At 38.4% G+C, this 16,748-nt stretch overlaps 1 protein-coding gene across 1 annotated transcript in view; it reads left to right on the forward strand.

Annotated features, from left to right (window-relative positions):
- Nucleotides 1-13,387, forward strand: part of LOC149266160 (protein NLP3-like) — a 37,783-nt gene extending 24,396 nt beyond the window's left edge. The window contains exons 2-3 of the mRNA XM_089407333.1: nt 12,434-12,481; nt 12,593-13,387. Coding sequence (XP_089263459.1) covers nt 12,434-12,481; nt 12,593-13,387 — 843 coding nt within the window. The remainder of the gene's footprint in view (nt 1-12,433; nt 12,482-12,592) is intronic.
- Nucleotides 13,388-16,748: the final 3,361 nt, after the last annotated feature.

A 16,748-nucleotide genomic window follows, 5' to 3' on the forward strand; every position in this document is an offset into this window, starting at 1 on the left:
CTCATGAATATGATCAAATATGTGAGTGACCGTCGTTTGTTTGAAATTGGTAAGAAGCTCTGTTCCTTTTTCGTACCTTATGGGTAACTGAAAATGGGTTAAAAAGGTTGTGGCTAGGGTACTGAAGTTTTCAAACGAAGCTCTAGGTAATTCAATATACCATTTTGCTGCCAGACCAGTTAACGTTCGCTAAAAAAGGCAAAGCCTGATCGAATCATCGTTGAGAGTGTTTGATGAACACCATAGACGAAAAGTCATCACATGATTCGACGGGTCTTCACCTGGATTTCCATTAAATTTAGGAATATCTGACGGAATTTTATGCGGAATCGCTGGCCACCAAGGGGCGTAGGAAATTGGATCATTCGTTAGACGATTTAGATCCGGTAACTCTAAAGTCGCCACAAAAGGCAACTGTTGATTCAGGCTCGGTAAAGCATACCCAGGATAAGATGGAATTGCCTGAGCAGTTGGTCTTTTCATACCAGCATAATGCATTTGATGCTGGTAACTTTGGTAAGGTTGATGGGTATGACCATTATGATATGATTGATGTTGACTGTTTTGAATATACGACTGCCTATTACTTGCAAAGACTTGTTGCTTAGATCCTTGGTAAGCTTGTTGGAATTGCGGTTGTTGGTATTGAACTAGCCATGGTTGTGAAGCCATGAGATGTTGACCAGTACTGACTGTTTAGCTAAGATGGGGGGTAATAGTCCCCGTTTGAACCTGGGTCATTCCACTAGTCGGTGATTGTGGTCACGTCGTAGGGACAATAGGTGGTTGTATTACAGCCTGAGAAACCTGAGGTTGGCATACAATAGGCAACACTTATACTTGCGACACTGTCATGATAGCCGACGTAGTGGGGATATTTGACATAGGTAAACTTTGTTGCATCGAGTATACAACTCTTGGTTGTTGAGGCAGTACTGGCACCCATCTGCTAGATGTAATTCCAGCATACCCTGAATTCTGTTGTGAACTTTCGTATGGTTGTCCTCCCGGAGGAGACAATGAAAGGGTATACTGCCCTCCATACGGCAGTAATCCAGTACTCAAAGGAATGATTTGCCTTTGGGGACCGGATTGCCCAAATTGATACTGAGAAGGATCAATTTGTTGAGACTCAACATAAGAGATTCCAGATATAATTCCGGACGAACAAACGAGAATAGTCCATACTGTCGAAACTGCCCCTGGATGGACTCCATCCAGTGACTGAGAGCTAGTTGGGACAGATGGTACCCCGACGAACATTGTTGGAGTAGCAGCAGGAAGTTCTGTCATTGCTGTGTTGGACGACACAGTCCTAGATGTCGACGATTGTTCAGACATATTTAGTCTATCCAAAAGATTCCTCAGTGATCCTTCAGGAACTTCCGATGGCGGGAAAAAACTTTTAATGAAGAAGGATATAGGGTGATCCCAGCTCCAATTTGCGATGGAGCGTTAGATGGAGGATGTTATGAAACCAACTCAAGAAAAGATAGAAAAGAAAGATCAACACCTTAGAATTCAGCCTCTTCGAGGGAGAAACCTCCTTTACATTACATAAATGAACAATTCTTGGATGATACAAATGAAAATACCTCCTTTCTATATATAGAAGTCTAAGTGGTCCCAATACAATCAAAGCCTACATAACAATAATATTGTAGGGCACAACAGTAACAATGGTGGGCTTCTATGTGGCATAATAGTAACAATATGGGCACTACATGGGTACATCAATATAATAAGTGGGTTATACTAATAACAATAAGGGGTTACACTAGTAGTATAGGGGCCTAACATGCCCCTCTCCTTCAAAAAGCGTTGTCCTCAATGCTTGAGTAGTTCTTGATGCTTCTATATAAAATTCTTGTCCTCCCATGTGGAATATTCAGCGGGTAAGTTCTTCCACTTGATGAGATACTCTGAAATTGATCGATTTCGTAGCTGTCGGGTTCTTGTTTCTATGACTGCTCCAGGTTCCAATATGATTTTTCCTTCCTCTTCAATTTCTGGCAATATTGCTTGAATTGGGATCTTTTGCAACTTTTGAATAAGTCGCCATACTTCTTCGTTCTTCTTCCATTCATCCATTGCTTCGTTTATCCAATTTGGTTGGATAATATAAATAGCACAAAACAATGCTTCCACATCCTCATCCTTGAAGCGTCTTCCCATTCGGTAAGGTCGCCATTTTTTAAGTGCATGTAGTATTGCCAACATTTCCTTCTCATAAATGGCTTGCTTGAGATGTAGCAGTAAAAATACCCAATCACTCACATCAAAACATTTTTCACTACGATGTTGATCTACCTGTTGTTTCATTTGATTTTGCACCGAAGTGGCGTTATCCTTTAAAAGTTGGAGAACTTGCTGTTGATGCTCGATATGATCTTTCTCTACTTGAACCTTTTTCTTCTTGATATGTCCTTCTATCTTTTGAGGAGTGGTAATTTCTTCCAGTCCTTTACAAGATATGGTCGGATTCATTTCTTGATGCTCGATGTGATCTTTCACTTCTTGAACATTTTTCTTCTTGATGTGTCCTTCTATCTTGATAGTTTGAGGAGTGGTAATTTCATCCATTGAATTACAAGATATGGTTGGATTCATTTCTTCTTTCTCGATGTGATCTTTCACTTCTTGCACCTTTTTCTTCTTGATATGTCCTTCTATCTTGAGATTTTGAGGAGTGGTAATTCTTGCCAAGGCTTTACAAGATATGGTCTGATTCATTTCTTCTTTCTCTGGGGTGGTGTCCTGACGTATATCCTCTTCTTTTGATGTTTCTTGATCCTTTTCTTCCTCCTCTTCATATTCTATGTAAAATAATTTCTTCTCATCACACCTATGACCTTTAGTGCATTTGCTATCACAATTGTAACAAAGCCCTTTTTCTCTTTTTTCTTCCAATTGTTGTGGTGTAACCCTTGTAGGTTGTGGAAGGCTGGGAGAAACAACACTTCCATCTTTATAGTTGTGAGGGGTATGCTTCCTGGTTTCCATAATTTTGCTTTCCATTATGTCACAAAGCCCGTTTACTCTTTCCAATTGTTGTGGTGTTGCTCTAAAGAAGGTGTTGCTCTTTATATCCTCATAATGTGCTATCATTTCCTCCGTGAAAATTGACCACGTAACAAGTTTTTTACGAGAACAAAGCCCTTTGTACCATAAAAATTGATCTGGTTCTAAATATGAAGATGCAATACATACCTTTTGTAACAGTTGTACACCATGTATATCAAAATATTGCTCCATCTGAAGTATCCAATTTACCGGATCCTTGCCATCAAACTTCCTCATCTTGCTTTTTCTTGATTTTAGGAGCTCTACCTTGAAACGACTGTAACTCTGTACTTTCAGATCTTTAAGTTCTGAACTTGTGACCTGTAGTAGCCCTCTGTGTCCTCTTTCCAATTCCACAAGTATGATCCAAATTGGATTCTCCAAGAAAACGTTATGCACAATCTCCCGTAGTGACCTGATTATAGACTGGTTCAGTAGAGCGAACTTGTATGAAGTGCCACGTGTCACTGTTTCAACCTTTGACTCTGAAAAATATATAAACAGAAACTATAGTCCGTTCTCTTTCTGTACCTTCTTACGAAATTTTAATCCGATGCTCAGAAAGAAAGTTATGACGATTTTCCCCAGGTCACCTGTTTTGAGTATAATTCAGGAGTCTCCAAAAAGACCAACTTCCGCAGATCATATATCTGAAAATATCTCGCGAAAAGATCTGAAATTCGGACCCAAGGTTCAGCGCCAATTCTTCTCAAATGGGTTTTTTTTGTGACTTCTGAAACGTCACATAATAAAAGGTATAGCGAAAATTCCATGATGACCTGTTTGGAGCAGCGAAACCCTAGAATCCAAAGCTCTGATACCAAATGTTATGAAACCAGCTCACAAAAAGATAGAAAAGAGAGATCCACGCCTTAGAATTCAGCCTCTTCGAGGGGGCAACCTCCTTTACATTACATAAATGAACAATTCTTGGATGATACAAATGAAAATACCTCCTTTCTATATATATAGGAGTCTAAGTGGTCCCAATACAATCAAAGCCTACATAACAATAATATTGTAGGGCACAACAGTAACAATGGTGGGCTTCTATGTGGCATAATAGTAACAATATGGGCACTACATGGGTACATCAATATAATAAGTGGGTTATACTAATAACAATAAGGGGTTACACTAGTAGTATAGGGGCCTAATTATGACTTGATTTTAAATTATACCAACAAGGACTTATCGGTAAGATACAATCTTAACCACAAGAAAATGTACCAAGTCACCAAGTGCCAACAAGATTCAATAGATACAATTATTCAACAATTACGAGATGTGCCCAAATCCCGTAATAACTTGTCCAGTGATAATTGAAGCACTTAGAAGAATTTAACCAATGCTCAACAAGATACCAACGATTCTTACCACAAGTTATCAATGCTCTTGCTTCAATAAAAAACTTCCAAGATATTTCAATGAGATAAATGTCAATATTATTTAACTCCAATTGTAAAGAGATATTCGAATAAATTAGAAACTCTTAAGCAAAAACACTTAGATGCGAAGATACCAAACCAATTGGATTCTTAAAACCTCAAGATCCCAAATTGTTTAATGATATACAATTAGAGCTATAGAAATAAGATTGCAAGTGTTCTTAGCCAATATTCTTCAATGATTAGTCCAATTCACTTAAGAGACATAAGATGATATTCAATTATGGATTAAGTGCTTATATGAGTGAATTTAGTGCAAAGTTAATGATCTTATGAGAAAGACCTTACAAGGGCCAAGCAAACGTTAGATTCCAAATAACCAATGCTTATTAATAGTAACCTTCTTCATAATAGCACTCAAAATCACTTAGACAAATAACAACTAGAATGTAAGACAATAAGAGCACTAATGTGACTTGTATTCCAATGTTGTAATAGATTTTGACAACAGTAAGGTGATGTATGACAACAATATATTACTTGTATTTAGAGCACTTGTGAATGCAAACTTGAGATGCCAATATGCAAGTGAAACAACCTATTATAAAACTAATTTTCAAAATGCCAATTTCTTAATGTATTAGGCCGTTTAATGATGCAAATGTCACTTTTAGAAATCAGACTTCTATTGTAGCGGTGACAATCACTAGAAAATGTAGATTCATGCCAATTTATGATTACCCAACTTATGTAATTTATTAAATTTTGATTTGAGGTAGCATCGGATGTGCTCTAGCCATGAAATGTGGTGGAGAAGTTGGGGCACATGAGATCTCCAATACCCAGAAAGGGTTTGGACAAATTTTAAGCAGTTTAGGAGATATTAAATAATTAATATTTATAATGGAGTCCCTAAGTCTAAACTTAGGGAAATTAAAATATTAATGTGAATTAATATGAAACTGTGTTAGAATGGTCCAAAAGACATGGATGAAGGCAGATCTAATCTTAGTCGTGGATTAGGGACTTAATCTCGGCCGTTGATATGTCAACAAGAATAGTATAAGAGGAGGCTTGAGGATCACTTGGAGAATACACCAGAGTGATAAGTCATTATATTCTCTAGAGCGAGGTTTGCTAAGAGATATAGAATTAGTGATCGGGAGTTGCAACAGAGGGGCATTGAGTATAGAGAGACAGAGAGGCAGAGATAGTGCCGGGAGAGCAACGCAGCAGCCGGGGAGAGTGACGCAGAGCCAGCCAGAGCTCATGCAGGGCCACGCAGAGGCAGCCGGGAGTTGCGCAGAGCCTCAGAGAGGCCAATGTTGCTGGCACAGAGGGCCAAAGGGCTGATGCAAGGCCTCCTAAGGCTGACACAGACCCATCCGCGGTGATGCAGGGCCAGCGCTTGGCAGAGAGGACCTAACGCAGACCCATTCGGGGTGATGCAGGGCCAGCGCTGGGTAGAGAGGGGCTGACGCAGTCCAGAGAAGGCTGACGTTGGGGTTTCTGGGGTGGATTGGTGTTGAGGAGCTGCCGGAAGGATTATCCGGGGTTTCAGCCAGGGGATTTGTCTCAAACTGAGAGGTATTACTGCCAAGGAAATTCTATGTTGGGTAGGCCGGTTTCGGCACCCAGATTGTACTCTGATATTGCTTAATAAGAAAACCCTCAGATAGTTGCACCGATTTTCCCACATTGGGTTTTTCCGGGGACATTGGTCCAAAAATGATGGTGTCATATGGTGTGATTGTTCTGTTTCTTTCAGTTGTTAATTTGTAATATGTTGAGCATGCACTAGTGTTTATTTTCAGTATTTACATTGTAAATAAATTGTTAAGTACCAGAACAAGTGGGTAGGAATAAATCAGATAAAGTGCATGGAGGGTTTCTAACTAAGTAGACTTAGAAACTTAAACATTAAAGCATGGGTTTCATGCTTGGGTCATCTTGGTTTAGGTCAAAATCCCCATTAAGGACTTCTAGGATTTATTCTAAGTCATTGGAATCCTTGTCCATTAAAAAAGACCCTTCTTGGGCTTTTGAATCATGTAAAAAGAATTAATATTGAGTCAAATATGCTATTTATCCCCTCCAAACCAAGTTGGCCTCAAGGAGATTAAGTCGGATTTAAGAAGGACAATTTGACCTCACCGGAAAGCTATATATATAAGGAAGTTTGAATTCATTTGGAGCAATTCATTTTCTCTCTCATAGTTCGATATCTTGAAGGAAGAAGCTCGGAAATGTGAAGTTGAAGAAGAGTTGGAAAGGGGCTGGAAAATAGTGCAAAATTTTGGAGGAAGGAAGAAGACATCAAGATCAAAATTTTGGGTCATCTATCTCTCACTTAGGAGGAGTATCTAGGGAGATCGAAGTTTTCCTTTGTTTAGATGAAGTTTCTGTTGCCAGTTGTTGTGATCCAAGTGGGTATTGGTGGCCACCCGCCTATTCCACTTGGACCCCCACCATTGTTTCTTTCAGTTTTCTTATTTCTAGCACAATTTACTCTTTTTGGCAGTTTTTTAGGTCCTGAACTTCGAGAGCTGTTTTGAGGCCCTAAACGACGTTTTTTTTTGGAAAAATAGAACCAACATGGGTCATTGACCGATGTTGGTTATGCAAGAGTTGTAGTCCTCGGATAGATCTTTCTAACGAGGTATTGTGCGTGTCAAAAAAAGATCGTATGCCAAAGTTACAACCCTGGAAAGTTGATGTACCAATTTACCCAAACGGGGCCCATAGTTTGGCGCTTCATCTCCTAAGGTTAGGTTTTTGGATGTTTAGGGTTTTCCATTGTTTCTCAATAATAAATAGGCCTTTGAGCCTCATTGTAACACAGTTCAGAGGCATGTAGCTACCACATCTCTTCTCAGAGCTAAGCTACCATTTCCTGAGCTAGTCTTATTTCCATTCTGTTTGTAAGCATATTTTAATATTTGATATTAATGAAATGAATGTAAGCATCTTTGTATTTATTGTTATATTTGCAATTTGTTGTGTTCCTGTTTAAATCTGGATCATGTTGGGTCTAAGCTGCTATTGCAAGTTGATGCTACTAGGTCGAAATTGCTATTTAGTGGTTATCATCTGCAAGAAGGAATGATGGCTAACTTGGTGTGGAGGAAGTCTTTGTCTAGGTCAAGAGTTTTGGATTATCTCAAGAAACTATTGAAGGAAGAATTGTTGACTAGGTTTTCCCCTAGGTAGGGGTTTTGCCTTAGCTGTCCACCTACATTTGTTGTCGTTGTGTTATTGTTTTGGTTATTGCTTGATGAATTAAAAGATAAAAGAAGAACATAAAGATAAAAGAATCACAAGTAATTATCTATATAAGAAAATATTTCTGTCTTTCTGATTTTCTGACAAGAAGGACTAGCCAAACTTGCAAATTTTTTTTTCCAATGTCTTTGGCACCTGAAAAACGCCAAAATTGTGCTCAAGTATGCTTGCAAGCCACCAATATTTAGTTCAGAAATCACAATAATCCATAGAGATGGAATAGGGAAAATGAAGGAAGGAATGGAGGCTAGAAGAAGAGGGATAAGCCTTAATAGGCCTGCGACTAGGGTCTAGAGGCCACAAAGGCCTCATGACAAGCCTAGGAACGTTGTCGTCGGGTTGAGGAGGGGTCGAAAGGCTCTAGAGGGGTTGCGGCATAGGGTTTTGAGACCTTAAAGGCTTGTGACACCCTAGAAGGAACCTCCAAGAGGTTGTACAGAGGCAGGGGAGGCTAAAAAGAGGGGAGGCAGAGGGCTGGAAGGAGGGTCAAAGGCAGGAGGAGGCCCTCTGGGTCCTATGGCAAGGACTCAAGGGGAGGCCGAGGGCCTTAGGCCTTATGACCAACCCTGCAAGGGCAAAAAATGCCCACGACAAGGGCTAATGGGGCAGGCTGAGGCCTAATTAGGTCTGCGGCTAGCCTTAAGAGGCTAGAAATGGCTAACATAGAGGTAAGGAGGGCTGGATGACTAGGGTTAGAAGGGATGTTGGGCCTGGAGGCCTTAAAAAATTTCAAACCCTCGCTAAAAACTCGAATTTACTTCAGATCTTCAATTTCACTGCAAAATTCTTCAATAGTTGGCCTTGCAAAAATTCTAGAGACTAGATCTTATCCTCAAGGGCTTAGATCTAGCTCTAATCCAACAAATTTTCTTTGATCTCACCTACACAAATAAAATTACAAGTACCCAAAACCCCAATATATACAAAAATTCAAAAATTCCCAGAAGCCCAAAACCCTAGCTGTAAAACAAGGGTCAGAAAATAAAATAATTTATAAAAATTGTTATACAAAATATATTTACAAAAAATATAAATGTACAATGCTTAGAAAGATTTTGAAGAATAATTTTTTTGTAGATTTTGACAATGACTAGATGTATTTCGAAAAGTAAATGTTAAACCACATCCTTAGAGAACTTAGAAAATTACATAAAATATTCAGAATCCAAACATAGTGTGTGCCCATAGTTTGTGAACTTGGAGCGCAAGGACTGGGGAACTTGCAAACTCTATATATTTTCTCAAGAAGAAACTCTTAGAACATACAATGAATCGGATCACCTAAGATAAGCCCTAAACTTACCAATAGAATGTTCCTATCATCTACAAATGAAATAACAATTTAATTAGGTTTTAAAGCACAATATAGGAATGCACATATCCAACACATACCACAAATCAATGAGACAAAGACACTTTGAACTACACCCAAAAGTCTTTTATTATGATGATCAAAATGTTCCTAGTAGGACAGTGGCTTTACACCAACATTTACAAAGTTACATCAGACCAGAGCTCAAGATCTAGATGATCAATAGAGGCAAAATGCCCTCTATTTATAGAGAAATTCCTCCTAGTGGAAAATAACGGCTAGTTGGCTTGTTTCTTGTCAAAATAATTTCGACCGTCGATAAATCTTTGATAATATTTTAATCTCCACCATCGAAAATAATTATTTTTGAGGAATTTTCGAATTTCTCATTAAAACTATTTTTTATTAGCTCAAAAATAATTATTTTGAGCTAGTTTCCTCAAAATTGTGACTTTGACTTAACCATCAAAGTCCAAGGGCTCAAATTTTCTTGAAATTTCCAATATTCCCTTGGTGAGGGACCTCCAAAATTTAATTTCTTTTAGACCCACGAATTTTTCCACTTGGAGAATTTAATTTCTTTAACATTTTAATTTTTTATTCTAATTAATTAATTTTCTGGCTTATGATTTAATTTTATTTTTGCCAGAAAAATTAATTAATTGACAGTTGAGTGGATTAATTTTATTTTTCCACCCTCAAATATTTTAGCCATGGTGTCTAAGTATGAGGTAACATGCATTAACATATTTTTTTACATAAGAATTTTCAATAATTCAACCCTTAAAGGGGGATATCTGTTCGTTATAGACCCTCATCAAACTTATTATGCGATACAATATGATCTAATAGACCAAGTGACTTGTACTAAAATAATTTAGCCAAACAATTTAAATTATTCCCAAATCACTTTTTATAGAAGACTTGACTAAAATACTAGGACTCACCTAAGACTTTGGGGATAAATTCCACCCTAGCTTTGGAGTGAGGTTGGAGGGAAAAACATTGCCGATTATCCGTGTTTAGAAACACAGATAATCAGTGAGACAAAAAACCTCCTACGATGAAATTCATCACCAAAATAATGAACTTACTTAGATTGTTACATACATACACAGTCTTATTAGCATAATTTACATTACAAATTTGCAGAATGGTTTTACAATGACTCAAAAGACTGCTGGCTGATGATTCCGATCCTTTGAAAAATTTGGTACACTTGCTTCCTTGGAACTTTGACAAAATGTGTGCAACACTCGACAAACTTAACATTGCTAAACTTAGGACCCCTTTGTCCATATTCGTATCTCCCAAAAATCAGGGCAGCCCTCTGCCTTTAAAATGAATTCCCATGTCAATTCTAAAGGAAGATGCATGTCAACTCTGATCTTGCTGATAGGCGATATAATTCCCCCCCCAAAAAAAGCTCATAAAGTTCTTCCTACTGCCTTTTCTCCACAAAACCCACAGATAAATATGTCCAGAATCAAGATCCATCTTCGTCAACAGCAACATAACAGCAAGGGGAAGAGTCTTCTATAGGGTGCACCAGCTAGGCATATTCTAGCATACACAGAGCACCATAAATGTTTTCAAGAAAGCACTCAAAACAAGCTCCTCATCTCAGAGCTGAATAGATCTACAGAATAGAGATGAAAACCCTTAATAAGGCATGCCTTTGTTCCTCAGACATGCTGGTATAAAATCCCAAGAAAGTGCCCAGGTCTACAGTTAAGGCTTATCAAATTAAGTCTGCAAACACCTAGCATACCACACTAGCAGTTCTCTTTCTCATAGTTATATGCTGGTTTAATTAGAGGAACGTTTATACTGCACTCCAGTCATTAAGGGAGAAAGTGCCCTACCTTCTCTCAAATATTTATTTACAAATATCACTAAATCAGGGAACCATATAATTGAAAAAGAAACATCTGTGAATCCATTTGTTACTTGGCGCAAATGTGGCATGCATATCATCAAGAGCAAGCCAAATTAATAGCAACACGAGTATCTACAACAATCAGCACATCTTCAGGATAGGGGTTGTTTTTCATGCTACTGTGTTTTTCCAACTCATAATCGTGCCTTTTCAAGCATGCAAAGGTAAGCACATGCTTCTGGGTATGATTCAATATATGATAAAATCAATGTCACAACCTGCTACAAGAATCACACCCTGCATCCTATAAATCTGTTAACAGAAATTTGTAACAGATGACCTTTATGACAACCTCCTGTTTTTCTCATTGAAGTTTGCAGAAAGGGGTAACACTCCCAAGCATTGGTAAAAGCAGAGAAGAAGAGCACCCTGTTCTTATCTAATGTTGACCCAGATTGACCTGAACAGGCAAGCCCAGGCAGCAACCAGAAAAGTGTTTGTTTCCCATTGGAATTGGACTAACAATCACATCAAAAGTTCACTAGTTTTCTATTCAATCAATCTCATAAACTGAACTTACCTGTATGTATGGAGGCCCTGCCAACCTAGAGCTAGTTGTAATCTACCAAAATAGCCCTGAATGTGCTGTTCCCTGAAACTCTGATCTCTGAAGCTCAATCTCTGTAACATAACTAAAAACCATGGCAACTGAAATCTACATCTCTGGAAAAGGATGATGGCCAGAGGACCCAGTATGAATGTGTCCATGGACCGTTGCTGCCGAAAAATCACGATGGACTAATGAGAAGTCCAACTAGATCCTGAATGTGCTCACAAACGATACTGAAGGTAACACTTGAATTTACCAAGTGTAAATTTAGTGTTAATCAACATCCATTCAACTTTTCCTTTGATAACAAATTCCACTTCCATTTTGATTCATTCTAATGTAACTTTGGGTTTGTAACGAAATGACTTAATGACCTGGACAAACAAGGGAAAATTTTAGCGACTCAAAGTAATACTGTATACATTTCTTTTTAATGTTGCCTTGGCATTGATTGAAATATTTACATGCCATCTGTAAATATATGCTAAGAGCTGGAAATGACGTTATTATGACAGAAACCCAGGCTTGAAGAACGAACAACGTGAATATTTTTGTTTCACTTTAAACATTCATGGCATTGGTTTATGAAAATTGTTGTAATTTATTTTTTATTATTCAAAACTGATGCCAAGTGAGTACTTCAGTTTAGGAAAATTTCTTTGAATTTTGTAAATTCTCTCTCTCTATGCAATTATTCTCCAAAGACTTTTGAAGGTTGTTTCTTGATCAAAGGTTTCAGCCCAAAGCATGTGCAGATAAAAGAGTTGGCAAACATAGAAGTTCAAGATTCAGCAAAACAGTTTTTTGACGCTTGTTTGGAATAATTTCTCAGTAGAAGAACAGTATATGATTCTTTATTACAAGTATTAATTTTATGTGTCCTTTCAACTGAATTGCAGACTGTGAATTTAAATTCCCGAGAGCTATGGGATCATCCTAGATCACAGGTACTGTTCACGGTTTGTCTACCTTTTTGAAAGTCTAATTTATGATTTCTGTTTTGTTGCTAAATTTTTTGACTTTGTTCGTTTCCTCTATTTGACGTCTTATTCAATCAGATTGCTTGTGGGTACCGTCTCGCTGTTCTAGATGAGATATTAGAAGTTTTGACAGCAATTTGTGAGACTTACAAACTACCACTAGCACAGACGTGGGTTCCATGCAGACATTCAAGTCTCCCAGGTGATGAGAACTTGAATAAAAAGAGCTGTAAAACCTCAAATAAAAGCACAGGACGGATATGCTTGTCAACTCAGGATATGGCATATTATGTGAGAGATAGTCACTTGTTAGGTTACTGGGATGCTTGCTCTGAATACCATTTGGATGTAGGCCAAGGAGTTCCAGGAAAAGCCTTTGCCTCCAACCGACCATACTTTTCAAGTGATGTGAAGAGTTTTAATATTATGGAATACCCCCTTGTGCATTATGCACGAATGTTTGGCCTGAATGCTGCTGTTGGTATTCGTTTGCAGAGTACTTATACCGGAAATGATGACTATGTTATTGAGTTCTACCTTCCAATTACTTGTAACGATAGGTCAGAACAACAGCAGTTGTTGAACAATTTGTCTCTTACCATGCAACAAGTCTGCAAAACTTTGAGGACTGTGACTATTGAACCAAATAGAGATGGAAATGATGAAGGGCTTTGCAGAGAAATTGAACATAAGAATCTTGCGGCAGGTCACATTCTGGACACAGGCTATGAAGCAGTTAAGTTAGAGCCATGTAGGGACTTGGTTGGACAGTCACAGTTTCCAAAAGGTGAAGCAGTTGGACAAGGTTTGCATCCACAGCCATTGCAGGTTAATCTATTATCTACCCCTTTCTTGTATCTTGTAATTATATAAATTTTCCACGGTTTCTGAATTCATGTTGGAGATTGGTTATACAAAGTTTTATAATATTTTTGTTTTGTTTTTGAGAATGCATCATATACTACATGGAACAAATAGTTACATCATGGAACAAAGAGAGTTAGAAAAATCTAATATCAGCATCAAGGAAATTCCCTTCCGAAAAAACTAGAAATGTGAGCATATGAGCCTGTGCCCCTATAGGAAGGCAGCCCACATATTTATGGAAAAAAATGACTTGACTTTAACAAACAAAGCCAACCATTGCTCATAAAGCCTCAATTCCTGTAGGTGACGAGGGGATCGTTCCTCATGAAAAGTATCTTTATACTGTTGTTTCCAAAGAAAGTTAATTGCAGACAGCTGAACTGTGTGTCATAACAAATTGCAGTTGTCCCTAATCATCCAATTGTTCCCTAGGAGAGGACCTCGTGAAAATTCCTACACCGGAATCCCTACTACAGCGACTGATGATATTTCTCCTATTTGTTAGATTCCTTTAATCAAATTACTTGTAGTTTCCTACGGAAAATATTGAAATACATACACTGTAGCCTTCACTTCATTTAATATAATACGGAAACAAAAAACCAAGCAAGAAAGAAAATACAACACATTGACACCGTTATTTTTGGACAAATGTCCCTGGAAAAACCCAATGTGGGAAAACCAGTGCAACAGATCTGAGGGTTTTTTATTATCAAGCAGAAGTTATTTTTGAATACAAACTTTGGATGCCTTGTTGGCTATCCAATACAAAGAATATCACCCGGCCGAAGAAATTAGTGAGATTACCTCACTCCACGCTAAAAGTCCCGACTGATCTGTCAGCTGAACCAACGAGTCTCCGGCTACCTCCGCGCTGCCCCTACGCAGTCACTGCATGGGCCTATGTCACTACCTTTGAGGCACTGCATCACCTCTTAGCTGGATCAATTTTATCTCAAGAGCTTTGACTTCAGCCCTCCTGGCTCAGAACGTCAAACCCCTAGCAAAATTTCAGACCTTTGCTTGGAAGCACTGCTCTGCGTGAGCCCTTCCTGACTCTGCGTCACCCTCACTGGGCATTGCGTTGCTTCCTCTATTGATTTGGGGTAGCATCGGATGTGATCTAGCCATGAAAATTGGTGGAGAGGCTAAATCACATGAGATCTCCAAGACCCAGAAATGGTTTGGGGAAATTCCACCCGGTTAGAGAGATATTAAAATAATTAATATTTTTAATGGGTTCCTAAGTCTAAACTTAGGAAAATAAAAATATTAATGGGTATTAATATAAAACTGGGTGAGAATGTTCTAAAAGACATGGATCAAGCCAAATCTAATCTTAGCCGTTGATTAGAGATTTAATCTCGGCCGTTGAAGACTCAACAGAAAAAATATAAGAGGAGGCTTGAGGGTTAGTTGGAGATACACCAAGATTGATCAGTTAGTTCGATTTTCTGGAGCGGGGTTTGCTGAGAGAAATCAAACTAGTGATCAGAGTTGCAGCGAGGGGCAGTGAGTGCATAGCAGAGAGGTAGAGATAGTGCTGAAGGACCAGTGCAGAGGCAGAGAAGGCTACGCAGAGCCAGCAAGAGCCACGCAGAGGGCCAGAGGGATTGTGCAGAGGCTACCAGGGTCAACGTAAGTGACGCAGAGGGCCAGAGATCCTGGGCAAAGCATCAGAAGGCTGAAGGCTGGCGCAGAGGGTTCTAGGTTGACGTAGAGGCCATGAGGGCTGATGCAGAGCCTCAGAGAGGCGTTAGAGATATTTTCGTGGTGCAGACTTGCCGAATATCTGCTTCTGAAGAGAGGTATTACTGCCAGATTGATTTCTCTATCAGGTGAGCCAGTTTGGCACCCAGTTGTACTCAAGAGAGCTACTTAATAATAAAACCCTCAGAACTGCTACAGCTGTGTTCCCAAGTTGGGTTTTTCCGGTGACAATTGTCCAAAAATAACGGTGTCCCTTGTATGTTTGTCTATTCTTTCAATTGATGATCTGTAGATGGTTGAGACTGTACTTGTGTTTATTTTCAATATTTATATGGTTAAATAACTTGTTAAGAAATTAAACAAGTAGGTGAAATAAACTAGATAGTGCAGGAAGAATTTCTAGCGGGTTAGACTTAGAAATTTCAACATCCTCTGTGTTTTTCTTTGCCTCCCTGCTACGTATTCTTGGTTCCGGAGAAGTTTCTCTAGCCAAAACTTTCTTCGCCCCTCTCTGCGTGATCACCACAAAATCACTGCGCTGCTCTCTGGCTCAACAATTCGATTTGACTGATCGACTCTCGGTGTGTTTTCCAAATGACCCTCAAGCCTCCTTAAATAATCTTCTTGTTGACATTCAACAGCGCAGGTTAGAAGCTAATCAATGGCTAAGATCATTTCCGCTTGATCCTTGTCTTCTTCTAGAAGTTACACCCACAGTTAGATTGATATCCATTAATTATTTTAATTTCCTAAGTTTAGATATAGGGACCTGTTGACCACTACGTGTCAACTTCCCAGCAGTAACCCCCTTTTCTTCGCAAAAAAGGGATAGCGCTTGATCGACATGTCCGTGCTATTCGACAGTCATCGACAACTTGATCAATTTATGTTGTAAACCCAGTCTGCATATTTAATTGTAAATAATCTTAGCAAAGTTGAGTCATGTATGTAAATTGCCTAGGTGGACCTAATTTTCTAGTGATAATCTACGTTTCGGAAGGTTTTTTGTCTCACCGATCTATGATCGGCAGAGTTTTCCTTCAACCTAACCCCAAAGCCGGAATGGATTTTGTCATTAGAATCTGAGGAGAATCCTAGTGTGTTAATCTGCTAGATTATAGTTGTGTCGTAGAACTGAGTGGTTTATGAGGCTCTATGTCAAATGGGTTCTCCCCCTTGAGATATAAAGTTGTAAAAGTCATGATGTAAAGTGTCTTGAGGATTAGAAAATGTTTTTAATCCCCTTATAAGTCCTAAGTCCTAGGTCCTAGGTGATTTTTCCAAAGGCTAAGTTCGAGGATCCATTTAAAAATAAATTAAAAAATAAATAAAATAATAATAATAATAATAAAATAATAAATAATAAATAAAAATAATAAAATAAAGTAAAAACTTAAAAAATAATAAAATAATAATATTTTGAGTAAATAAATGCAGAATTTCAAATTTTTAATGCATTAAAAATTCGACGGATGAGATTAAGAAATATCTTGATCCTCATCGACGGTCGAGATCATTTTGACATGGATCACTCGAACTAGCTGTTGGGAATTTTTCCTTTAAATAGGGTGCTAGGGGTCATTTGAGATCGGATTTGATCTGAGTCTGGTGCTAAAGAAAGCTCTCTTGTAGTCATTTTTTTGTGCAATAAAGAAGA

This window comes from Pinus tabuliformis, chromosome 6, assembly GCF_031772625.1.
Source record: "Pinus tabuliformis cultivar Carrire ecotype Pingquan chromosome 6, CPIR1, whole genome shotgun sequence".
In the NCBI taxonomy this organism is placed as follows: domain Eukaryota; kingdom Viridiplantae; phylum Streptophyta; class Pinopsida; order Pinales; family Pinaceae; genus Pinus; species Pinus tabuliformis.